Source organism: Cryptosporidium parvum, chromosome 8 (genome assembly GCF_000165345.1).
Source record: "Cryptosporidium parvum Iowa II chromosome 8, whole genome shotgun sequence".
Taxonomy (NCBI): domain Eukaryota; phylum Apicomplexa; class Conoidasida; order Eucoccidiorida; family Cryptosporidiidae; genus Cryptosporidium; species Cryptosporidium parvum.
The window spans coordinates 530868-553460 of NC_006987.1; the positions used below are offsets into that span (position 1 = coordinate 530868).

At 31.3% G+C, this 22593-nt stretch overlaps 11 protein-coding genes across 11 annotated transcripts; 5 read left to right on the top strand and 6 right to left on the bottom strand.

The window, feature by feature from the left end:
- Nucleotides 1-342: 342 nt before the first annotated feature.
- cgd8_1940 (RAD25, helicase involved in DNA repair) lies at nt 343-2850 on the top strand (the record flags this gene model as incomplete). Its single annotated transcript, XM_627098.1, has 1 exon — nt 343-2850. One exon carries the CDS (start codon nt 343-345, stop codon nt 2848-2850), a length of 2508 nt encoding a protein of 835 aa, XP_627098.1.
- Nucleotide 2851: 1 nt separating this feature from the next.
- cgd8_1950 (shares a domain with a conserved HREF motif with the CWF15 protein that is involved in mRNA splicing) lies at nt 2852-3496 on the bottom strand (the record flags this gene model as incomplete). Its single annotated transcript, XM_627099.1, has 1 exon — nt 2852-3496. One exon carries the CDS (start codon nt 3494-3496, stop codon nt 2852-2854), a length of 645 nt encoding a protein of 214 aa, XP_627099.1.
- A 714-nt stretch (nt 3497-4210) lies between these two features.
- Nucleotides 4211-6310, top strand: cgd8_1960 (hypothetical protein; the record flags this gene model as incomplete). Its single annotated transcript, XM_627100.1, has 1 exon — nt 4211-6310. The coding sequence occupies one exon, from the start codon at nt 4211-4213 to the stop codon at nt 6308-6310; it is 2100 nt and encodes a 699-aa protein (XP_627100.1).
- A 280-nt stretch (nt 6311-6590) lies between these two features.
- Nucleotides 6591-8327, top strand: cgd8_1970 (NAD kinase involved in polyphosphate metabolism; the record flags this gene model as incomplete). Its single annotated transcript, XM_627101.1, has 1 exon — nt 6591-8327. A coding segment is annotated over one exon (1737 nt), but the record flags the coding sequence as incomplete, so codon positions are not given.
- A 180-nt stretch (nt 8328-8507) lies between these two features.
- cgd8_1980 (actin-related protein Arp23 like WD 40 repeate protein) lies at nt 8508-9629 on the bottom strand (the record flags this gene model as incomplete). Its single annotated transcript, XM_627102.1, has 1 exon — nt 8508-9629. A coding segment is annotated over one exon (1122 nt), but the record flags the coding sequence as incomplete, so codon positions are not given.
- Nucleotides 9630-10082: 453 nt separating this feature from the next.
- cgd8_1990 (dynamin like TRAFAC class GTpase domain) lies at nt 10083-12983 on the top strand (the record flags this gene model as incomplete). Its single annotated transcript, XM_627103.1, has 1 exon — nt 10083-12983. The coding sequence occupies one exon, from the start codon at nt 10083-10085 to the stop codon at nt 12981-12983; it is 2901 nt and encodes a 966-aa protein (XP_627103.1).
- Nucleotides 12984-13039: 56 nt separating this feature from the next.
- cgd8_2000 (KRE33p like superfamily I ATPAse fused to an acetylase) lies at nt 13040-16216 on the bottom strand (the record flags this gene model as incomplete). Its single annotated transcript, XM_627104.1, has 1 exon — nt 13040-16216. The coding sequence occupies one exon, from the start codon at nt 16214-16216 to the stop codon at nt 13040-13042; it is 3177 nt and encodes a 1058-aa protein (XP_627104.1).
- A 706-nt stretch (nt 16217-16922) lies between these two features.
- Nucleotides 16923-17795, bottom strand: cgd8_2010 (span like RimI family protein amino acetyltransferase; the record flags this gene model as incomplete). Its single annotated transcript, XM_627105.1, has 1 exon — nt 16923-17795. One exon carries the CDS (start codon nt 17793-17795, stop codon nt 16923-16925), a length of 873 nt encoding a protein of 290 aa, XP_627105.1.
- A 415-nt stretch (nt 17796-18210) lies between these two features.
- Nucleotides 18211-19383, bottom strand: cgd8_2020 (OGG1 like 8-oxoguanine DNA glycosylase involved in DNA repair; the record flags this gene model as incomplete). The annotated part of the gene is made up of 1 exon (XM_627106.1): nt 18211-19383. A coding segment is annotated over one exon (1173 nt), but the record flags the coding sequence as incomplete, so codon positions are not given.
- An 884-nt stretch (nt 19384-20267) lies between these two features.
- cgd8_2030 (TATA-box factor binding protein) lies at nt 20268-21017 on the top strand (the record flags this gene model as incomplete). Its single annotated transcript, XM_627107.1, has 1 exon — nt 20268-21017. The coding sequence occupies one exon, from the start codon at nt 20268-20270 to the stop codon at nt 21015-21017; it is 750 nt and encodes a 249-aa protein (XP_627107.1).
- A 115-nt stretch (nt 21018-21132) lies between these two features.
- On the bottom strand, nt 21133-21861 carry cgd8_2040 (POZ domain protein, related to tetramerization domain of K channel; the record flags this gene model as incomplete). Its single annotated transcript, XM_627108.1, has 1 exon — nt 21133-21861. A coding segment is annotated over one exon (729 nt), but the record flags the coding sequence as incomplete, so codon positions are not given.
- Between the last annotated feature and the right edge of the window lie 732 nt (nt 21862-22593).

Sequence of the window (22593 nt, forward strand, 5' to 3'; positions counted from 1 at the left end):
TATTGTATAAAAGGATTGCATGCATTTTTATAATACTAGAAATGCTTAACTTTATTTAAACTAAATCTTAAGCCTAGCCCACTACTTACCAAATTATATTAAAAAAAAAAATAAAGTGACCCCCTAAGAAAACAACAAAAACATTTAAAAAAATAGACCTTCTAGCTTCTCTTGAGTTTCCCCTTTCCTCTTCTTCTTTTCCCCCAAATCAACCTGCATGTTATTTCTGTATAATAAACCTAATAATTAGAGCACATGGCGCCAAATGTTTGGCGCCGTAAGTGATAAAGGTATTTCGTTTAGGATGATTAAAAGGGAATAATTGAACTATAAAGGGGATCAATGGATTTGACAACAAAGTTATCAAGATTTGTGATCAACTATGACCCTAGTTCTAATGATGGAGAGCCCCTCCCTTTGGCTTGTGACTCTCAACAGGTGGTTTTAAAGCCCTTTAGAGACTATTCTTCAGAATTAAAATTAAAGTCTGATCATGATAAAAGACCAATATGGGTTTTTCCAGATGGTTTAATTATCATTGAGACTTTTCATCAAAGTAGTAAAGCTGCATGTGAATTTTTGGTGACTATTTCAGAACCTCTTAGTAGACCTGAACTTATACATGAATACCAATTAACCATATTTTCTCTATATGCAGCAGTATCACTAGGAATAACAGTTGACTCTATAATAGAAACACTTGGAAAATTTAGTAAGAATGAGATTCCTGATACTTTGGTTAATACAATTAGAGGTCATTGCAAGCTTTTTGGAAAGTTGAAGATTGTTTTATTAGAAGGAAGATACTTTGTTGAAGCTACAAGTAGACAAGAGTTATCCTATTTACTTTCTGATGAGAGAATTAAGTCTGCTAGAATTATTAGAAAAGTTAATAATTCTTTAAGTAATTCATCAATTAAAGTATTAAATAACTCAGAATCAAAGCCAGAAGAAGAAGATGCTAATAAGTCAGATTTTAATATTACTCAGGCTCCAAGTTTGAATCCAAAAGATCTTGCTTTCAAGATTACTGAGAATCCTAATAAAGACAAGGATAATTATGAAAGTTCTGGAAATAGCTTATTACAAACAAACCCAAATTCTAGTTCTAATTCAAACTCGAATAATATGATTTATTCCTTTGAAATTTCTGGTGATAAGGTTGATATTGTTACAATGGCATCATTTGTTAGTCTTCATAGACCTCTGTTATCTGAATATGACTTCAGATCTGACATTAAAAATCCTAATCTAGATATTTCCCTTAAACATACTACTCAAATTAGATATTATCAAGAACAAGCTTTAAGAATGATGTTTAGTAATGGACGTGCTAGATCTGGAATCATAGTATTACCATGTGGAGCAGGAAAAACCTTAACAGGTATTACTGCAGCATGTACTATGAGGAAGTCTGTATTGATATTAACAACAAGTGCAGTGGCAGTATCACAATGGAAATTTCAATTTGAGCAATATACAACAGTGGATCCAAATAAGGTCCATTGCTTAACAAGTAGTAATAAAGAGCCACTTGGCCCTACTTCAGAAGCTGTTGTTCTTGTTACTACGTATACTATGATGGCATTTACAGGAAAAAGAAGTGCTTCTTCTTCTCAGATTATTTCACAAATACAAGAAAGAGAATGGGGTTTACTTATATTTGATGAAGTTCAGTTTGCACCAGCTCCAGCTTTTAGAAGAATTAATGGAATTGTCAAAGCTCATTGTAAGTTAGGTTTAACAGCTACACTTGTTAGAGAAGATGATTTGATTCAAGATCTTCAATGGTTAATTGGTCCAAAGTTGTATGAAGCAAATTGGATGGAATTGCAAGATAGAGGATATTTAGCTAAAGCTCTTTGTAGTGAAGTATGGTGTCCAATGACAGCAAGCTATTATAGAGAGTATCTGGATTGTTCTCATGCAAAGAAAAGAAAACTATGGGTATGTAATCCAAATAAACTAAGAGTTTGTGAGTTTTTGATACATTGGCATGAACAAAGAGGAGATAAGATTTTAGTTTTCAGTGACTCACTATTTGCATTAATTAATATTGCAGTAGCTTTGAAGAAACCATTTGTATGTGGTAGTGTTGATACTTTAGAACGAATAAAAATTCTTCAACAATTCAAAGAAAATCCCAACTTTAATACTATTTTCCTTTCCAAGGTTGGTGATAATGCAATAGATATTCCTCTTGCAAATGTTGTAATACAGATATCTTTCAATTTTGCATCAAGACGTCAAGAAGCTCAACGTCTTGGTAGAATTCTAAGACCTAAACCATATTCTGGTATGAAATCAGGGAAAGTAATAAACAAGACTTCAGATAGTCCAAATATTTCTGAACAACCATATAATGCTTTCTTTTATTCATTACTTTCAAAAGATACCGAAGAAATGGAATATGCTGATAAAAGACAGCAATTTATCATTGATCAAGGATATAGCTATAGAGTAATTACTATGGACTCTTTTCCATTGAATAACGAGAATTTGCATTATAGTGATATTGAGACACAAGAAAAGATGCTTGAATTAATTAAACAGAGTGATGATACTTTGGATGATGACGAATTTGGGAATAATATTGATGAAATTGGAAAGATTTCAAATAATAGTGATATTCTCAGCTCAACAATTACAAAGGTATCTAATATAGATCAGATATCATCAACATCATCTGCTTCATTTTCTTTGAATCTATCAAAGAATATAAGTAAAAATCATTCTGTAAATACAAATCAAGCTTTAAAAAGGCCAACATTGTCATTAAAAAAGAGTACAAATAAAGCAAAGATTAATGAAATGCATTCCCTATTTAGGCAATTTCACAAAAATAAGTAACCTATAAAATATACTTTCTCATAAATTCTCTATGTTGATCACTATGTAAAATGTCATTAATAAATCTTTTTTTAGGTTGAGAAACTCTATTTTGGTTTCTAAAAACAGTATCTTCCGTCCACCTTTTCTTTAGAATATATTCTTCTCTATCAGATTCATCATGATCAACTTTATCCCTATCACTTTCATTATATTCTTCTAGTAATGGATTGTTTTGCATCATTAATTTGATATCATTGTTTTTTTTTTCTTTTTCTCTCTCTACTCTTTCTTTCTTGATTTTTTCTAATTCTTTAAGTAGCTCTTCATCATCATCCAACTCTTCTTTTTCGCTTCCACTCTCCAGCTCAAGCTCTAATTCACCCTCACTCTCTAGAAGTTCATCTTTTGTAGGGCTTAAGTGAGTTGTTTCTTTTACAATTTGATTATCATCACTTACTTCAAAATTTGAAGAATCACTTTTTTCATTAGAGGCAAAATTAGTACCACTATACTGTTTAATATCTCTATCAATCCTAATTACTGACTCATTTTTTTTAGTTTCATTGTTATCTCTTCTATACTTTAAAGTTAAATGCCCTCTTTGATCAGACTTATGGAGCTTCCTAGATTCAATTGTGTACCTATTGACGGAATGTCCATTCATAATTGGTCTACAAATCACCTGTTTCTATTATTGCATTCTCTGCTCACTTTGAATCTACTTTATTCTCATTTATCTCTTTTCTTTTCTTTATCTTGAAATAATATATAAAAATGCGAATGCCGCCAAAACAGAGAAGTTCCCGCCAATTGCTTTGTAAGTATTAAAAATTTCACTAATCAGAAAAGACTAGAATAGAAAAAAGAATAACAATGCGTGGGTAAAAGAGATACTGAAAAAATGTTGGTCAAAGAAGTGTGTATATTAAAGTGAGTATAAGCTCTTACTTCTTTTTTTTTCTAATGTGTTTTATTTTCTATTAATAAATTTAATGAATAATAATTGATAAATATTAATGTGGGGTATGACGTCATTTAGTATTGCAAATTTGCATGCGCATGCAAACAGGCAGAGAAATGTGTTAATAGGTGATTGCATTAATTTGAGAGAATTTCAATTCAAGAGGAATAATATTTGAAGAAATTTTTTTTTTGTTTTGTTACTTGAAACAAAATGTTCTAACTTGGTTTTGAATCATAATTAGAGAAGGTAATAACCATAATAATTGGGAATGTTTGAGAAATCATTTGGCAAAATAGTGCCTGAAGAAATAAATATTTAAGTGAGAAAAATCAATTAGTTGAAAATTCTTGGAAAAAAAACGAATCATTAAGAAACTAGAGTTGATCATTCAAATTTAAAAAAAAAAAAAGCAAAATGAATGAATCAGAAATAGAATTTATAGAGGATGAAAAGAACAAAATAATCATAATTGATTCCCAGGACCAAGAAGATTTTTCCGTAGTTGAGGAGATTGTGAATGAAGAAAATATCTTGATTGAGGGATATTTATGGGAAGAACGTTCAATTTTGCACCAATTTGACGAAATTAATCAAAATTTGAGCAAAAGCTTAGAAGATACAAAAGAAGAAACTCCAATAATAAATACAGGCGAAGATTATGGAGATGATAATGATGATGATTTGGAATATGAAATAATCAATAACTTGGAAGTGATTGAATTAGAGAATAAAGTAATGAAAACGGAAATATCAAAAAGTGAAAAGAAAGATGAAAACGAAAATAAGCTATGTTTTGATATTTTCAAAACAGAAGAGTTACCTATTTCTTCTCAAAAATCTCCCAGAATAGAAGAATCTGAGGTAGATTTGAAATCAGAAAATCAATTAATTAAACATGCAATGAGTAAAAGTCAGCTAAAAGCTTTGTTTTCAATATTTAAGATATCAAATTACACTCAGACTTTTAGATCGATTGCTTATTTAAACAGGATCCAAGCCATTATGAGTGATTATTTTCGAAGATCAAGGTATCAAAATAGAATGGTCATATTAAACTTAATAAAAAAGAAAAGGACAAAAAGTTCCTCAAAAACGGAGTTCAAGTTTATGAAAAAGGAGAATTATCTGTTGAAAAACGAACAAAATAATAATAAATGTCTGCAATTGGAAGACTCAATACTCCAAAACAAAGTTAAAGAGAAGGATCTCCAAGCCAAAAATGCAAATAACATATTTGAATTAACAGTTTGTGAAAAAGCAAGTCATGAGGAAGAGTTGAAGAATTTTGATCAAACTATTGAGGAGGACATATTGGTCATTGAAATAAAAGATTCTGAAGAGCCTGAGTTTAACGAATTAATGGAAAATCGTATTTTTGAAGTTTTAGAGGAAGCTGAGGATGGAGATTTCCAAATTTTAGATTCAGACGGTGTTAATCCAGATATTGAAAAAAATCTTGAATTAGATGCAAATTTAGAAACTGGTTCTCAAAAACCTATTGAAATAGTAGAATTCTCCGTAAATAATACCTCAGAATTGGATCTAGAATTAAAGTCTGAATCGGATGTGGGATCAAAGCTGGATTTAGAAGCTGTATTCGAACTGGAAGGATTTAATGAATACTCTGAAGTTGAGCTGTCAAATCCAATTGTAAATATGGAATGCAAAATAAGTCAAGGAAATCCAATGCTTGAAGGACTTGAACACATAAATCATGAACTAGAATTTATGGAAAATAGGGAAGCAGCTATGGAAACTTTGAATTTCAAGTTAGAAAGCCAAAATATAGACAATAATATATTGAAAGAAGTAGAGCTAGACGGAGTTTTGACTGAAAAAGACAAAAGTAACGAAAAACAAAATGATAATGATGAAAGAAATGTGACTTCTCCTCAATTAACAACAGAAGGAAATTGTGATGTATTTGTTGAAATAATAGCTAAAGAAGATTTGGAAAATGCTCAAACTGATAATTATTCTGGATTTGAGTCAATAGAAAACTTTGAGCTTACAAGAAAATCTTCTCAAATGTCACATAATTTGACGGGAATAATTAGTTTTGAAGAAACAAATGCTAATAATGAAACTGAAATCATAGAAAAGCAAACTGGAACCACTAACCAAGAAGATGAAAATAATAATAGTTATCAGCCAGGCATTGAACAGATAGAAATTAATGTTGATATTGAAGAATTAAAGCAAAACAGCCAAGAAAAGTTGAGTAAACTTGATAATGAAAAAGATGTTTTTGAGCTCGTAAAAGATATCCAAAACAGTAAAAATGACAAATGCTCTCCTTTCTACGAAAAATCTGAAACCTACAATAGCAATAAGACTATCAGATCTTCACCATATGAATCTCTCCAAGGAATCAAGAAAAAAAGTTTTGGAGTATTTGATAAACTAGTTAGTTTAGCGCAAAATCGGAGCATTGCAAGACCTATTTCTAAAGATCTATCCAGGGAAAGTATTCGAGCAATTGAAATAATTAAAAAATCTAGAAAACTTAAATAGAAACGTTCCTTCCTCCCCCCCCCCCCTTAACCGAATTTAAAATCTGCATTTCTTGCAATGAATATAATTATATACAAAATGCGGGAATTTGGCGCCTAAATGCATTCGAAGATTAATTAGTTTCGAAGCTTAAAGGAAGTTTTTTCACAAAACGTTGCTTTAAAGAAAGAGAAGAAGAAAGATTTTGAATTTATCCTGGCTCGGATATGAATAGTAATAATAATATTTACTTTCTATCTGAGTAGCCTTAGTGACATGGTAAACTCGAATTAAATGATAATTAATCTTTCCAGCAAATTATCCCAATATGACAGGTGCTGACGAGTTTATGTATGGAGATAATACATGTAGGTTCTCAAAAACTCCTCAGAATATCCTAATAATTAAGAGACCAAAATCTCCAAATTCAACAATATTAGCAGTGGAACTATCTGTCTCTTTAACTAAAGTGTATGATGCTGTTGTATATTGCGAAGATGAAGCTATAAGTGACATGAAAGCTATAAATCCTGAGCTAGAACTAAATTCGATATCCCAAACTAAAGTTGATTTAGGTGAGATGATTGATCTTGCAATTTCACTGGGTGGGGATGGAACATTACTTTGGTTATCACACTTATTTCAAACATCAGTTCCTCCTGTAATAAGCATTGCAATGGGATCTCTTGGTTATATGTCCTTATTTCACTACTCCAAGGCTAATGAAATTATTGATAGAATTATGAGGAAACAGACTTTTGCAGTTTCCTTAAGATCAAGACTAACTCTTTATATTCCTCAAGAAAATGGAGATACACTACAAACTTCTTGTTTAAATGAGTGTGTGTTTGAAAGGGGAAGCAGACATTGTCTTGCCTCCATTGATGTCTATTGTTCTGGAAGCTACTTTACAAGAGTATTTGCCGATGGCTTAATTCTAGCAACACCCTCTGGATCTACGGCATATTCAATGTCAGCAGGTGGAAGTATTGTGCATCCCAAAGTTTCTGGAATACTCTTCACTCCTATTTGCCCACATACATTATCTTTTAGACCAGTAATACTACCAGGTTCAACAGAACTTTTGATTCATGTTCCAGAATCATCCAGAGATGGCGTCCAGGTTGCTTTGGATGGAAGAAGAGTTGCAGAACTAAGGATTGGTCAGTTTGCTGCAGTTACAATGTGTTCATACCCTCTTCCTTTGGTAATTTGTCCACAAGTTTTTGATTATAGAGAAAGCTTAAGTCCAGGATTAGAATTAAGAAGTAAAAAAATAATTGACTCCACCTACACTTATCAAGATATTCTTCAAAGTATACGAGAAGCAAAAACTATGAACTCTTTGGGAACTGATGAGCATTGTATTTATTCAAATGATAGTCAAATTTTTGTATGTCCATGCTGTAGAAAACCAGATAGTTGTTTTTGTGGGATTGAAAAAGATGTTAATATTAATCAAGAAAATGATTTTAAAGAAAAAGGACTTTTATACAAAGAGGACTATTGGTTGGATTGTTTAAATAATTATTTGGACTGGAATTCTCAGAGAGCTGCTCAAATTCCTATAGACTTACAGGAAACTGTTTCTGGTAGCAAATACTCAGAGTTTCAGTCAAACCTAAGTAAAAAAAGCAATGGATCTAGTCCCAGAAGCCTTAATAATACAGATAGAAAGATTGCGCCTCCTGAGACTTTAAAGTTTCTTGAGAAAGTAAGAGTAATTTGGAAGCATGATAATGAATTTAAGCACGAATGTCTACCTGACTTTAATAATTCAGTGACATGTTTAAACTCAAAAATCAGGTATCCGTCACCTCTTACAGCAAAAACTCCAGATAACTTATGTTCAACTACTTGTAGAAACAAGATGGAAAATTCAATCTCCATGCAAATAAATGCAACAGATTTTGACTCGTGTAATTGGAGTCAAAAGAGTAATAATACGGATTCCACAGCCAAGTCTAATAAAAGTAAAACTCCCTTCTTTACTCCTGTAAAAATTCCAGGTGTAATAATCTTAGATCGTAAACTATAACTATCGATTTAACTCAAATTAGTACTTTAGAAATATTTTAATTTAATATTTTCTTTAACAACTAATAATTACTAGCTCTATATCAAAGAAATTGGCTTCTTTTTAATTATCCATCTCCTCACTAATTGATTTCAGGATTCAAAAATCTCTGAATGTTTTATATATCTTTTCTTAATATAACTATTCATGGGACTCCAACTCCCATATAGAATATTTACCGTCAAAACCATAACAAACCAAAGTTGATGGGTTTGGAACCAAAACCTTCATTATCGGTCTCTTATGCACTGAATTCTGAGTATAATGTTTTATTGGGTCAAAATTCAATTGCCATACTGGGTCTAAATAATTTGGCAATATGGCGCCATTTAGCGTGGTTGCATGTGTCCACATGCAACCATTTGTTTGCATGAATAACACCGGTATGCAGTCATGTCCGACGGCGGCCAACAGATTTTCATGCACAAATTTTAAATTAATTAGGGGCAATCCATTCCATTTAAGGGAAGAGTTTAAGAATTCTAATTTTTTACTAATTTGTGTAAAGTAAAGAAATGAATCCTTATCGGTGAAAGCTATTTGGTTTCCCTTGGGACTGAAATCGCAAGCCATTATGGCGTTTTGACTATTAATTGATGAAAGGGCTTGAAGAGAAAGAGTTTCTGACGAGTTTTCATCGAAATTTTCATCTTTGAAGTTAGAATCTTCAATTGAGACTCCAAGAATAATGCCCTTATTTTCAAGCCCACCGCATGCAAGGAACTTGCTGCTATTACTCCAAGCTAAGCATGTAAGAGGGAGCTCAGAAAGTCCAATTTTAAGTTGGTCAAATACATACAAATCTCTCTGTTTAGCTTCAGAGAAAGAAGTTTTCTCGTTTTCCAAGCCTGAATTTTTTTTAGAAGTAAAGAAGAATACTTCTCCAGAAGTTGTGGATACTGCAAAACTACAGAACTCTTGAAATGGGGAGATTCTACAAAATGTCGGGTAACAATCTGATTGGATACAGTTTAATATAGAAGAAACAATCACCAGCTTTTCAGAAAAACTATCTTTTTCTGCCTCTACTTTGAGAAGCCATACGATAACGAGACGATCTTCTCCAACTGAAACTAGCTGGCTATAAGAAGAATCCAACGAGTACTTTGTAGGAAGTAAGGACCAGTCTATTGAAACTATTCTGTTCCTATGCTTTGATAGCTTTGCCAGAGAGTTGCTTGGATGTAATCCATTAAGCTGATAAATTTTAATATTTCTCTTTTCACATACCAATGAAATATCTAAAAAGAACAAAAAGTCAAGTCAAATCAAATCGTCAAGAGCCACTCATTCAGAGTCTAAAACTTACATTTCAAATTCGGATGAAAGCCTATCCCAGTAATGCTGGTTTCCAATTGCTTATCAATTAAAAGCTTCATTTCTCTCAACTTATTCCTTCATTAACTCAGTCTGAAACTCAGCAAAAACCACCTTTTGATTCAGACTATATAAATTGAAAGCATCCAGTTCAGTCTATACTTACTCTGCTATTTCCCTATTCCATCCGTTAGCCAACTCTTTTCCCACTCTAACTTGTGGGATTATTTATATTGTGGTACTCAACTTAGGGCGCCAAGTGTGGAGCCTGATTTGGCGGTAATACAAATCAATATTGCATGAATTTATGCACAAGAAAAGTCTCAATATAAAGAATTTGATGATTTCAAAGTTTATATATTTTTAAAAACTTTTTTAGATCAGAAAACTTTGTTTTAAATGATTGAAAACAATGAAAGAGAGTTTCAAGAGTTTCTGGATTTTGATAACCCAGATATTGAGAAAATCATGGCTATGCTTAAAAGTATGAGAGAGGTTGAGAATGTTCCCACAAAGCACCTTTACTTATACCTATCAGAGCTATTAAAGTTAAATGGTTTGGGAGAAGAAATTCCGAGAATTGTTATATTAGGGCAACAAAGCATGGGAAAAACTACAGTAATTGATTATTTGATAGGTCATCCATTAGGATACTCAACAAACGATATTGGAACATGTTGTCCAATTGTGTTTCATATATCTCCTTCTGAAGAAAAAGATAGAGAGAGTTATTTGTCTTCTAAATTAGTATCTGACTGTTTGTTAGGGTCAGGTATTCTTAATGAGGAAGAGATCACAGAATGTTTAATTGGAGGTGAAAAAGTGACCTTCGAGACGCTTCCTGAGAAGATCTTGGAGAGGATGAAGGAAATCAAAATGCAAATAAGCTCTCAAGAGTTGAGAATAGATATCAGATCCAAAGGTGCTATAGAAATGATTATTGTAGATTTACCAGGTTTAAAAGAAGATACAAAAGAAGGGTCAAAGATAACACAAAAAATAGTTTATGAGTATGTGAAGAACCACCCAAATGACATTTATATTCTTGTCAAGAGATCAATTGATGATCCTGCTAATTGGTCTTGGAGGCAGAAATCATTTCTTCTTGAAGAATTGGGATTAGGAAAAGAACAAGCAATAGTTGTTGGAACCCGAGCTTTGGAATATCTACAGGAAGAAGTTAAAGAAATATCCAATGGAAAGCAACTACTGGAGAGAATTAAAAAGAGAGAACTCAATTCTGGAGATGCATCTGGAGCTCCACTACCTTTGTTCATGTTGGAATTATTTAGTTTAAGTAGGGAGGAAAGAGCTATTAAAAAAATGAGTTCTAGAAAGAATGCCATGGAAAGGAGAATTTCTGCTGGTGAGAAAGCCATAAAAGAGATTATAACCCAACTTTGTGATCAAGATCATGAAACAGAAGTTAAAGAGAGGCTCCTATCTTACTTCTCAAGAGATTTGTTTGAAATGGAATTAAGATCTAAATTTGGTCGAATACTCTTAAAACAACTTAATTCTCTAGAAAGGTTGTTTAAAAATAAATCCTGTTCTTCTATTTATACTTGTGAGGAATTACCAAACCACCAACTATGGAGAGAAGATATTATTTTAATTATAAGAAAATTTGCTGAAATTGTCTATGAAATAGTAACTGGTAACTTTAAAATACTAGATTTCAATGGAAGTCAGTTTTTGGATAACTTTGGTGGAAACTTGTGGATGAACTTAAATGATGCCAAAGAAACCTTGAATGACGAAAACCTCATATATCGAAATCAAAATAATTCACTTAATAAGCAAAAACAAAAGTATTTAATGGGATCTTTTAATCTGAACTCCTCCTCCGAAATTATTTATCTTAGGCAGAAAAGAAGTCCATACTTAATCGGAAAGTGTATCTCTTTAAATTTCGTCTCCGATTCTTCTAAAGAAAGTAACTCTGATCTAATCAAAGTCGAATTCCAATACAAAAAGAAGGATGGACTATCTACTGGAGATCATATAAAGTATCTTAGTAAAAGTCAATTAGTACCAGTTAAGAAGGTTCAAGTATCTAAAGTTGAGCAGAATAACTGCTACTGGCTTGTTGGATTCAAAGAAGAAAGATGGAAGAAACTCATCCCGGTTCAAGTTTTGTCTAAAACAGGAAATAAAATCTTCTTTAAACAAATAGACGATATTAAAACAATAGCAAAGAATATGAATGAAAATGAAGATAGTAATAACAAAGAGAATACTAGATTAGGAGTGAATTCTGGATTACCCAGAGATACAAACAGGGATGTTTACTATTTAGAACTTTGTGGAGAATATGCTCTGTATATTGATTCAAACTGGGACCAAATTGATATTCTCAATCAATCTGTTGATCAAAGCTCAGATATTCTGGAAGAAAAAACTAGTTATCCAACTCAAGTTATAAATAAAAGAATTGAATTTACTCAAGATATTAATAAGTCAAATATTAATAATGACCCAATGTATGATCTACTACTACTAAATGAAATGTCATTCAGACTCATTTTTAAATGGTTTAAAGAGACCTTTAAATCCCTAAAACTAAAAAGTACTTACAATGAACAAATACTATGTCAAATGCTTAGAAGTGTTTCAAATGTAATGAGTACCTCAAATTGGGAGCCAGCTGTTGTTGATGTACTACAGATGAATGTAAAAGAGTTGGTTATTCCTTTAGTTAATTTAACCTCTTTTGCTTGTTCTGAGGCTTTAAAGAGAATTATGAAAGCAGCTTTGAATGTACTAAAGAAAGAATCAGAGCAAGTAACAACTTCAAATCTTTTGTTCAAATCAACAGAATTTTCTTCAGTATTTAAAACAACAATTGATCACTTTTGTCTAGAGAAAGCAAGAATATGTTCAGAATCCATGAAAGAGTTGATTATAGAACAAGCCAGTGCAATTGTAATGGATTTGAATTATGATGATCTGTATACAGACTGGGAGAAAGTACACCAAGCTTCCAAAAGTCATTTTGAGAAACTCAAAGAGAGCCTTTCTTCTTCTTTATGTACCAAGCTATATCTTAGTTTTGTTAATGACTTCAAAGAAATAGGAATTAGGCATAAACAAAAGCTTAATATAGAGAGTTATCTCAAAGAATCCATATTAGATGGTTTATTATCAGAGGAAGAAGTCATTCAAAGATATAAACTAGACAAAGCTATCAAAGACAATGAAAAATTTAAAGAAAAACACAAAAACCTAAAAGAGAACTACTTGTTTATTCTAAAGATCATAAAGATGTTGAAATATAATATTCAATTTGAAAGAATGTGAATCATTGCTCTGACAAATAATAAAAGACAATTGGCAGAACCAATATTATAATGCAATTAAGAAGAGCTAGAGTCATACTTCTTCTTCTTCTTATTTTTATTACCATTGGAATCCAAACTCCTTTTACAATTGGAACCTTGAGTGCCATCCTTTGATTCAGTTTGTAAATAATTATCATCAGAAAGAATATTCAATTCTGATTTAGATTGGTGATTAATATTAGAAGAATGATCTTCATTTGCAATATCTTCTTTACTATTAGCTGCCAAATATAAATTATGAATATGGGAATTAATCTTGTAAATGGCTTTATTGAATAATGCAAGAAGTTGAGTAGAAGGTGTGGATAGCTCTGAAGAAAGTTCATCAATACTTTTTCTTTGAGATCCAAGTCCAAGCAAAACTGCTGATTGTAAGAAAGAGATAGATACATTTGAAATCCTATTTTCGAAATAAAGCTGACTTATGATTGGAACTAAGTCAGAAATGGAAGAATAATCAGCCATTTGTCTTGCATATCTTGTAAGACGAACGCAATCATTATCAGTTAAAAAGCAATGCAAATTTCTTTCATTCAAAATAGGCTTCAATTGAGTGAGATCTTGATTAGAGCATGACTCAGAAGATGGAATTGTGTCTTTTTTTGAAATAAGATTCTTATAAGACATAGTAAGAGAAAGTGCAAGAGGAACAGGCATTTGCTTGAACTGAGGAGATGATACATATTGAATAGTTCTTGATGAGAAATCCTGAACAAATGAAGATAGCCAACAATCTCCAATAGATCTAAGTAAAATAGCAGAATGCTCTCCAGTTACTTCACTGACTTGTTGTCTAATATATACAGGTAAGAATCCCAATTTTGACCAGAATTTAAGAAGTTCAGAAGTAATACCAAAGGCTGTTCCAATATAGTCAATACGTTCAGTTTCTTTAAGAATATATTGGATATCTTCAATAGGTTCTAACAAGGGTGGAATTTCTTTTGACCTTTCTATTACCTCACTTCTAAGATCCGAAGAATTATGATTATTATTTTCTCTAATAGAAGGAACAATTTCCTTTCGTATTTTTACTTGAGACTTCGGTAAATCTCCCATTTGTATATGTTCAATAGGGTCAGAATATAAGCCTTGATTACTTTCACGAAGATTTTCCAGCTTGTTGATGAGTTGTTTAATGGCATAAGTACCATATCCCATTCTTTGAGCTGAAGGGTGAGTAGCTATCCTTACAATTCTAAGCCCAGTTAACTTTCCAAAATCATCTCTAGCAAGATGATTGCATAATGTCCACGGAATAAGATCTCCAGAAGGTCTTAATCCTCTAGAAAGAGAGGCTTTAATATGTTCAGATGTTATTGAACCTTCAACAGCAACTTGAATTGCAACAAGAATTGGTGGGATACTTTTAGTATTTGGGTCAAATGGAGGCAATAACACAAATATTCTATGTGTTGGAGCATCTGAAAGAAGCATCAAGTCATTTGGGGTATTTTTATAATGTGAAGAAACAAATAAAGACATTAAATTATGAAGGAATTTTTCGCTGGCTGAATGATAAGAAAATAATGCATCCCTATCAACATGATATAAGGTGCATAAAGATGGAGGTGCCAAAGTCTTGGAGAGAGATTTAGAAGGAGATCCAATATCTTTAGAAATATCTACCCCAGAAAAGAGAGGAGGATTTGTAGAGTCCAAACATAGAAGATTGTGTAGCCAAGACTCAATGGGATCTTTTCTTCCATATCTTATAGGCTCTTCTAAATTAAGCTCAGAGAATGAATTCACAGAATAATCAGACTGATTGTTTGTATTAGAGCTAATGGGTAAATTTTCATTATTATTTAATGATTTCTTTTTAAGATCATTAATAAGTTTAAGAGAAAGAGCTCTACCGGTACCCTCGTATCCATTAATAGTTGATGAAAAGATGAACAAATGATTTCCAAGGAACTTTTTAACAATTGGAAGTGGTATAGCAGCAGCTTCGTCCATTACAACTATCTCAGCTTGGGAAACTAGGTGGTAATCTTCTGGTTTAATATACTGAATAGTTTGTCTATGGTCCTTAAATATATTTACTCGAATAAGCCTGGAAACTGAATGAGAGAAATCCCCTCCAACTCTGGAGTCTATTGTTTTAGATCTAACAAGTTCAAAATGCTTATGTTCAAGATATCCAAGGCTTTGAAGCCCAATCTCAATAAATTCAAAAACTGTTAATACATTTTCAGCTGAAGGAGCTGTGATAAATATGTTACTAAATCCTTGAGAAACTGCGCATGCAAGAGAAAGTCCTAATGCTGCAGACTTTCCTCTTCCTCTTCCAGCTGTTAAAGAAATGATTGCATTCATATTTTTTTGGATTATAATTTCAGCCATTTTAAGAACTGTTTGAGCTTGATCAAAAGTGATACAATTAGAAATAACTTTACCAATCTCAGTATCCTTAACATTCTCCTCCAATTGAATGTGTTCTGGAGTTTTCTTACATAATAATGCATTACTACCTATAGATTTCAGGAATCCATTGCTTTTTTCCCCAACAGAATCAATTTCTTTATTTTTAGATGTTTTCATCTCCAAGATATGGCTAGAAATTGGAAGTACATTCAACTCATCGTCAACTACAACGCAGTTATTGCAAGAAGATAAAGAAAGAATAAATCTGGGAATAAATCTTGAAATAATACTCCCTGAATATAAATCTTCATTACACTTCAACTTTCCATGAAAATCCATTGCAGTTTCATATAAATTCCTTAAAGACGACATTGTTTGAAGGGTAATACAAATCACACCTCCCCCAGAAACTGTTTCAATTGTTCTGCATAAAATATTTGGAGTAATTGCCTCAAAATCCTGAAGTATACACATTCCAAAAGTTCTACCTAAAATACTATGACTGTCTTTATAATAACAATATCTAATTTCTGCATTTGTAACAAAAAGCTCAAATGGATCCTCTAATTGTTCATCTATTTTTCCCTGCTTTGCCTTCTTATTTCTTTGCTTCTGCCTGACCTTTTTATGACTACTAAATCCCAATTCCTTCTTATAACACCATAATACTGAAGGCTTCTTTGAATGAATATTACTTAAGATATAATATAAATTACAAATCTGGTACCTGCTGTTATCACCAACTATCATAAACATACATCTAACTCTCTTCTCCCTGCATTCTTCCAATAGCAGTTTTAATCTGCTGTCCACTAACTTTTTCATCTTAAATACAACACTTCTCCTTAACTTGCCTTATTTCATATATCTTTTAAACTATTGTTATAAACTAATTTGTTAAGAATTATTCGTCTCCACCAAGAATTTACTTTTAGAGAGCTTATATTTCTATCTCTAATTTTTCAACAATTTCCTTTTGTTTCTTCTCCTTTACCTGGAATTGTCAATTATGGACATTAATACTTTCCACCATGGCGCCTGGTGTTTGGCGCCCTTGATGCCTTAAAATGTATTAAAATTGTATAATTTCTTTTGTTTAATTTCTTCCTAAATTTGTAATTGTTTTATCGTTCTTACTGAAAGCAGCTTCAATAATGCGACTGCATATTTTTTTTCATTCTTTCTTCACTTTTTACATCTCAACTCACTTCGCCTATTCTCTCTCGAATTCTTTAATCACTACCCGTATATTTAATTTTTTAAATAGCTGTCATGCATGCATTAATCATTTTTCTTCTTTGTAATTTTATGTGGACTGCATGTACAAAAAAATTTAATACCGGCGTGCAAATGATTTGGCAAAAAAAAAAGTACACGTCATTGCATGCGTTGCAAATATGAAATTAATTCTAAACAATTACTAATAGAAAAATGGATAAACAGAAAAAAATTATAAAAATATACTTTTCCAATAAAAACGTAGAAATTGATTGGAAAATATTCAAGTAGTATTAGTAAAGAAAAGTTTTTACTAATTCTTAGGGAGTTTGGATGAATTAGAAATGAACTTATTAATATAATTAAAAAGGCCATATTTCCTTCTTTGATCAGCTTGGAAATTGGAACCAATATCAATGTAACTATCAAACAAATTTGTAGAATCTGATCGATCATAATTGTAGGAAAAGAGATAAGAGCCATAAAATCCGTCCAAGATTTTGTAAAAGTTATTCCAATGGAGAATTTCTTCAAATTTAAGACGTCTATACAAGTTAATTGCGCTTGAATTATAATCAACAACATGAAGAAATAATGCATTAACTGTTGGGCTGAATTTCTGATAATATCCTATTACAGTATTTAAAAGTTGTTTGGCAATCCCAAGAAACCTGAACTCTTCGACTACTCCCATTGTTAAAATATAAACCAGATATTTGTAAACATTCACCCCAAATGGAGATGGACTAATTTCAAAACTTTCATCTTGAATTTTCTCACGTAACTCTTGTAATAAAAATGGTTCAGGTATACTCTTAATCACATGCTTATAATCATTATCTTTAATAATTCTACAATCTTGAGAAGTTGTAACAAATCCGATAATCAACTCATCGCTTTCAAAATAACTGGATTCTAAACTCTCTCTAAGCCTCCAAACAGCTACCCAGCCGTGAGTTATTCCAGAAGCAATGCCTTCGTAAAATTGTTTATCGTAAACTATTGGAAAGAGCTCCTTATGAAGCTCTTCGAGCTGAGCAACATCCTCAGGAATTACTCTTCTAAAATCAATAATTGGATTCTTTGTAGGGTTTTCATGTTTCCAACCCTGGTAAACATCGTGGACTCTACTGCATTTAGCTGGATTCTTAAGTTCTGGAGGAAAGGCTGAAGATATAGTAGTCATTAATAAATATATATCTCAAGTAGCCCCAACTTAACTTAAATGTAAATACAAGAACTAATGCATTTCCCCCACCTTATTGGGTTCTATATCAGCTTTCAGAAGAGCTTTCAGTTCCAAAATCTAATTCAACAAAGTCTTACCCTTTGAGAATAATTGTCAAACAAACTTCACTCTCGTTATGGAGCAATAAAGAAAGCCAGAACTCTTCTTTCTCTCACGTTTAAATTACTTATTTGTTATAACAAATCAACTTTTATTGCAAGTAGTAATTTTTATTTACATCATACAGAGGCAAATTAAATTCCGGGAGTTATATTCTTTTTTTTAAACCAATACCATTTGAAGTTGGCGCCCAAATATTAATTACATGCAAAGAACTTATAATAAATTTAATAGAAAGATTGAAAATGATCAATTACTTCAAAACTGAGGAACTAAATAAAACAAGTTGGGCCCATCCAGGAAGCAGACGAAATTTGTCTCTAAAAAATTGAGCACCCATTACGTATTTGTTTTTGCTAAGTGAAGTATTATTAAGAAATTTAACGTGTTTACAAATATATTTGAGGATGTGAGTATCTACAGGAACAGCAGCAGAAAAACCAAATCCAGACAAAAGAACAAAATCTGCAACTTTTTGACCGATTCCATGGAACTTTTGAAGATATAATGTTGCATTCGAATAATCCAAAGACTTAATATAGTCAACAAATACCCTATCGCTTTCAAATTTTTGATTCAATTCTTTTGATATGGAGATAATACTCTTGGCACGATATCCTACTCCACACTTTTCTCTGAGCATTTCTTCTGAAGCGTTATTGAAGATTTGTAAGGATGTTGGAAATGAAAAATAATGGTAATCTATATCTAATTCACTCTCATCAGTTTCATTGCAGGAAACTATTTCAGAATCACTAATGTTACACAAAAATGTTCCAAGATTTTTTCTCATGTTTTTGACTATTGAAGTGATTCTTGATATATTATTATTTGCAGTAATAACTCCAACAAAGAGAGCTTCAATTGGATCAATATTTAAAAGTCTAATCCCTTTAGGAGAAGATGATATACAAGGATCAGCCTCATTCCAGTTCATGTAAGCTTCAGAAAGTGAGTGTATTGGTTGTTCTAGTTCTGCCATTTTTGATTCATTTTCCCAATTGAAATCAAGGTTCAAATAATGTCTGATATGTTCATTTGGAGTTGAATTGCAGCAGTAAAATATCGATAATTTAATTGAAGTCTCCCTCTTACATAAATCATCGTCTATATTTGGTATTAATATATTCTTTTCATCTTTTATTACCTTATTCTTCTTTAATGGAATATTCTCAATTTCTTGATCATCATAATCATCCAATTCCTCATCTTTGATTACTTTGCTACATCCATCGTAAAGGCACCTGTAAAGTGTATCATTTTCAAGCTCTTTAAGCTGGAATACTCTATGTCCAAGAATTCCAACAAATGAATCTTTTGAGACTTTTCTCCAAGAAAAAGACTGACCAGCTGGTAAACATTTTGAGATTCTTAATTCTTCCCTAGGAACATTCAAGCTCTCAAACTTTATTTGATTCATTAATATTTAAGAGAACAACCTATAAAAATTTCATCAAAACTATACCTTCTAATACTTTTGAAACTCTTGGTATATATATTATATTTATTTCTAAAGAATTTGCGCTCAACTCTTTACTTGGAGTAACTCAATTTCAAGAAAACCAAGATTGCTGTTTAATTATCACAAATTCTACAAACACTCTCAAATATTTCGTCAAATAGTGAAGATGGCTAATGATTATTCAGCAAACCAATTTTTTTTGTTGCTACCTTAACTTTGTCAAAGAATCGCAAATAAGCCCTAATACAAGAGGAAAAAACTTATCTAAATCAACATGATGAAACAATGACTACAATTTCCTAAAGGTACCTAGCATATTGTTGGAAATATTATTTATATCGTTATATCATTATACTAAATTAAGTGGGGTATCTTTATATTCCTTAATCCTTTATTTTTAATACGTGCAATACCTCCACTTCAATTACAACTTCATTGTAATGTAATTCAGAATTAGGCGCCAGTCTATTGGCGCCAAAAGGGATAATATATACATTTTTTGACTGGATAATTTAGATAATTAAGTGGAAGGGAAAGGGAAAGGAAAAGCAACAGAAATAATTGGAAGAAAGTGACATTTTGGTTTAAGGAGTAAAAGGTTCCTTCAACTTTTATATGACTTCTGGAGTCTTTTTAAATTACGAAAACTCGATTTGAAATCTCAGTAATTTGTTGGAATTATCAGATTTGGCAAGGTACTACTACAATAATTTCGTACTAAAGAAGCTAAGAACGTGTAATTACATGTAGATATTTGTAATATATAAGAGAATAAGAAGAGAATATATTTAGGAAGAATAGAAGAAATAATTATTAAATGCAAAAGAATTTGTATATAACAAAAAAAAATGAGTGATGACATACTAAGTTCACTATTTGATCCTCCTTCGACTCCTTCATCAGGCTCTAGATCTACCTCAGCATCTTTTCTATATGATATGGAATTGATGCCTGACAAGAGCGTAGTGAATGAGAAGATTATTGAAGCATCTAATAGTATTATAGAAAGCTCAAATGAAATTGTGGATTTAACAATTAGAAATGAGAGTATAACACCTGAGATTCAGAATATTATTGCAAGTGTTCATTTGCAGTGTGAGTTGGATTTAAGGATGATTGCCATTAGTGCTAGAAATGCAGAGTATAATCCTAAAAAGGTGAATGCAGTTGTAATGAGATTAAGAGACCCTAAATGTACAGGCTTACTATTTAGAAGTGGGAGACTAATGATAACTGGAGCAAGGCTAGAAAATGATGCTAAATTAGGTGGAAAGAAAATGGCTAAAATTTGTCAAAAGAGTGGATTTCCAAAGGTAAAGTTTACAAATTTCAAGATGGAAAACATTATAGCAACAGCAGATTGTAAGTTCCCAATAAGGTTAGAAGGTTTGGCTTATGACCACAGAGACTTTTGTAATTATGAACCAGAATTATTTCCTGGTTTAGTTTATCGTTACCACCCAGATAACTCACCAACTAAAGCTGTTTTGCTATTGTTTGTTTCCGGTAAAGTAATTGTGACTGGTTGTAAGAATTATCAGGAAATCTGTAATGTTTTTGATAATATCTACCCTGTTCTTTGTCAATACAGAAAGTAAGGTAAAAGTTAAAGCTCAAACTTAAGCTCGAGAATTTACAGTTATATGTTATATATTTATAATTATTATACTTTATAATTTATTATTGTTTAGTTGAAATTAATTTTTATTTTAATTAAAAATCCTCATCTAAAGAAAATTCGAACTTTAAATAGTTCTTTTCTGTGTTGTTCTCATTTTCCTTTAAAGAATTATTTTCTGTATCATAATAATGAGAATATATACTATTTATAAAATGTGAATTATATAAATATTCTTTCTTCACGATATCATTTATCATTGGCGCATTAAACTCTGAAATATCGGACATATTTGTTTGACTTTGGTTATATATTTGACTTTGGCTTTGACTTTGCAATTGGCTTTGGCATTGGCTTTGGAATTGGCTTTGAATTTGGCATTGGCTTTGGTTCTGACTTTGACTTTGACTTTGGCTTTGACTTTGGCTTTGGCTTGCAATCAAATTAATATTTGAGTTTAACTTTTCCATACTTTGTTCAAGTAGTTTATTTGAAAGAATAGAACATAAGGACTCCAAGAGGTAAAAATCTGCCTCAATTAATAAACCCCTAATTATATGGTCTTTATTCGGTATAGCTACAATTGTTCCAGTTCTTAGATAGTCTAAAATATATTGAAATAGAAACCCATTTCTATCAATAAACAATTCAATAACTTCTTCACTTTGTAAATTTGTATTATAACTGTTTTCTGTTCTTGATAAATATGCAGAAAAGTAATTTGAATCGCCATTTACACTTAGTAAAGTAGTATTTGTTGTCTCATAGAAAATTCCTCCCACATTTAATTTAATTCTTTTCTCATCCATTTTTATAATAATTTCTTATCTATATCTCAAGCAACGCACTTGTAATTTAAGTCAAGTCTTTTAAAGTTTGAGATTTGTTTTATTTTTCAATTATGAAACTTTAAATAACTTTAATAACTCAAACCTTTGAAATATCTTGATTATTTTTTTTAATTACTTTAATCAAAAAAATATTTCATAAATTTAAATATATTTAATTTTTTTTCAACTATTGTAAAAATGACTATCCACTAATTTTACTCACCCCATATTTGAAGAGATCCAATAATCCCTCTATATTCACACGCAGTTTTTCTATACCGGTGTCTGCAAATTTTGCAAATGCATGCATGCAATTACATGACGTGGCGACCAGATAGTTTAATATAAAAAAATATATATATATATTTATTAAATTTGAGGATAAATATATATATTAAATATTTTTAAAAAATAAAAATTAATTTTAAAGAATAAATGTTCTTCATATAATTGATAAATACACACAAAACAGAAAAAAAAAAAAATTTTAAGACTAAAATAATTAAAATCCACTACGTGGCGCGCATGGAATGGCGGGCAAGTCTGTCGAGACTGTCTAGGTAATAGATTTGAGTCAAAATTGACCAGGGTGAAAAATAAATAATTAATATAACAAATTTAATTTCCTTATTTTTTTTTTTTTTTGGGGAAGAGAATTAATTAAAAATCCTTCTTTGATTCTTCTAATTCCATCACTGAGAGTGAGTCGAGTTTAGTGAGAAAAGA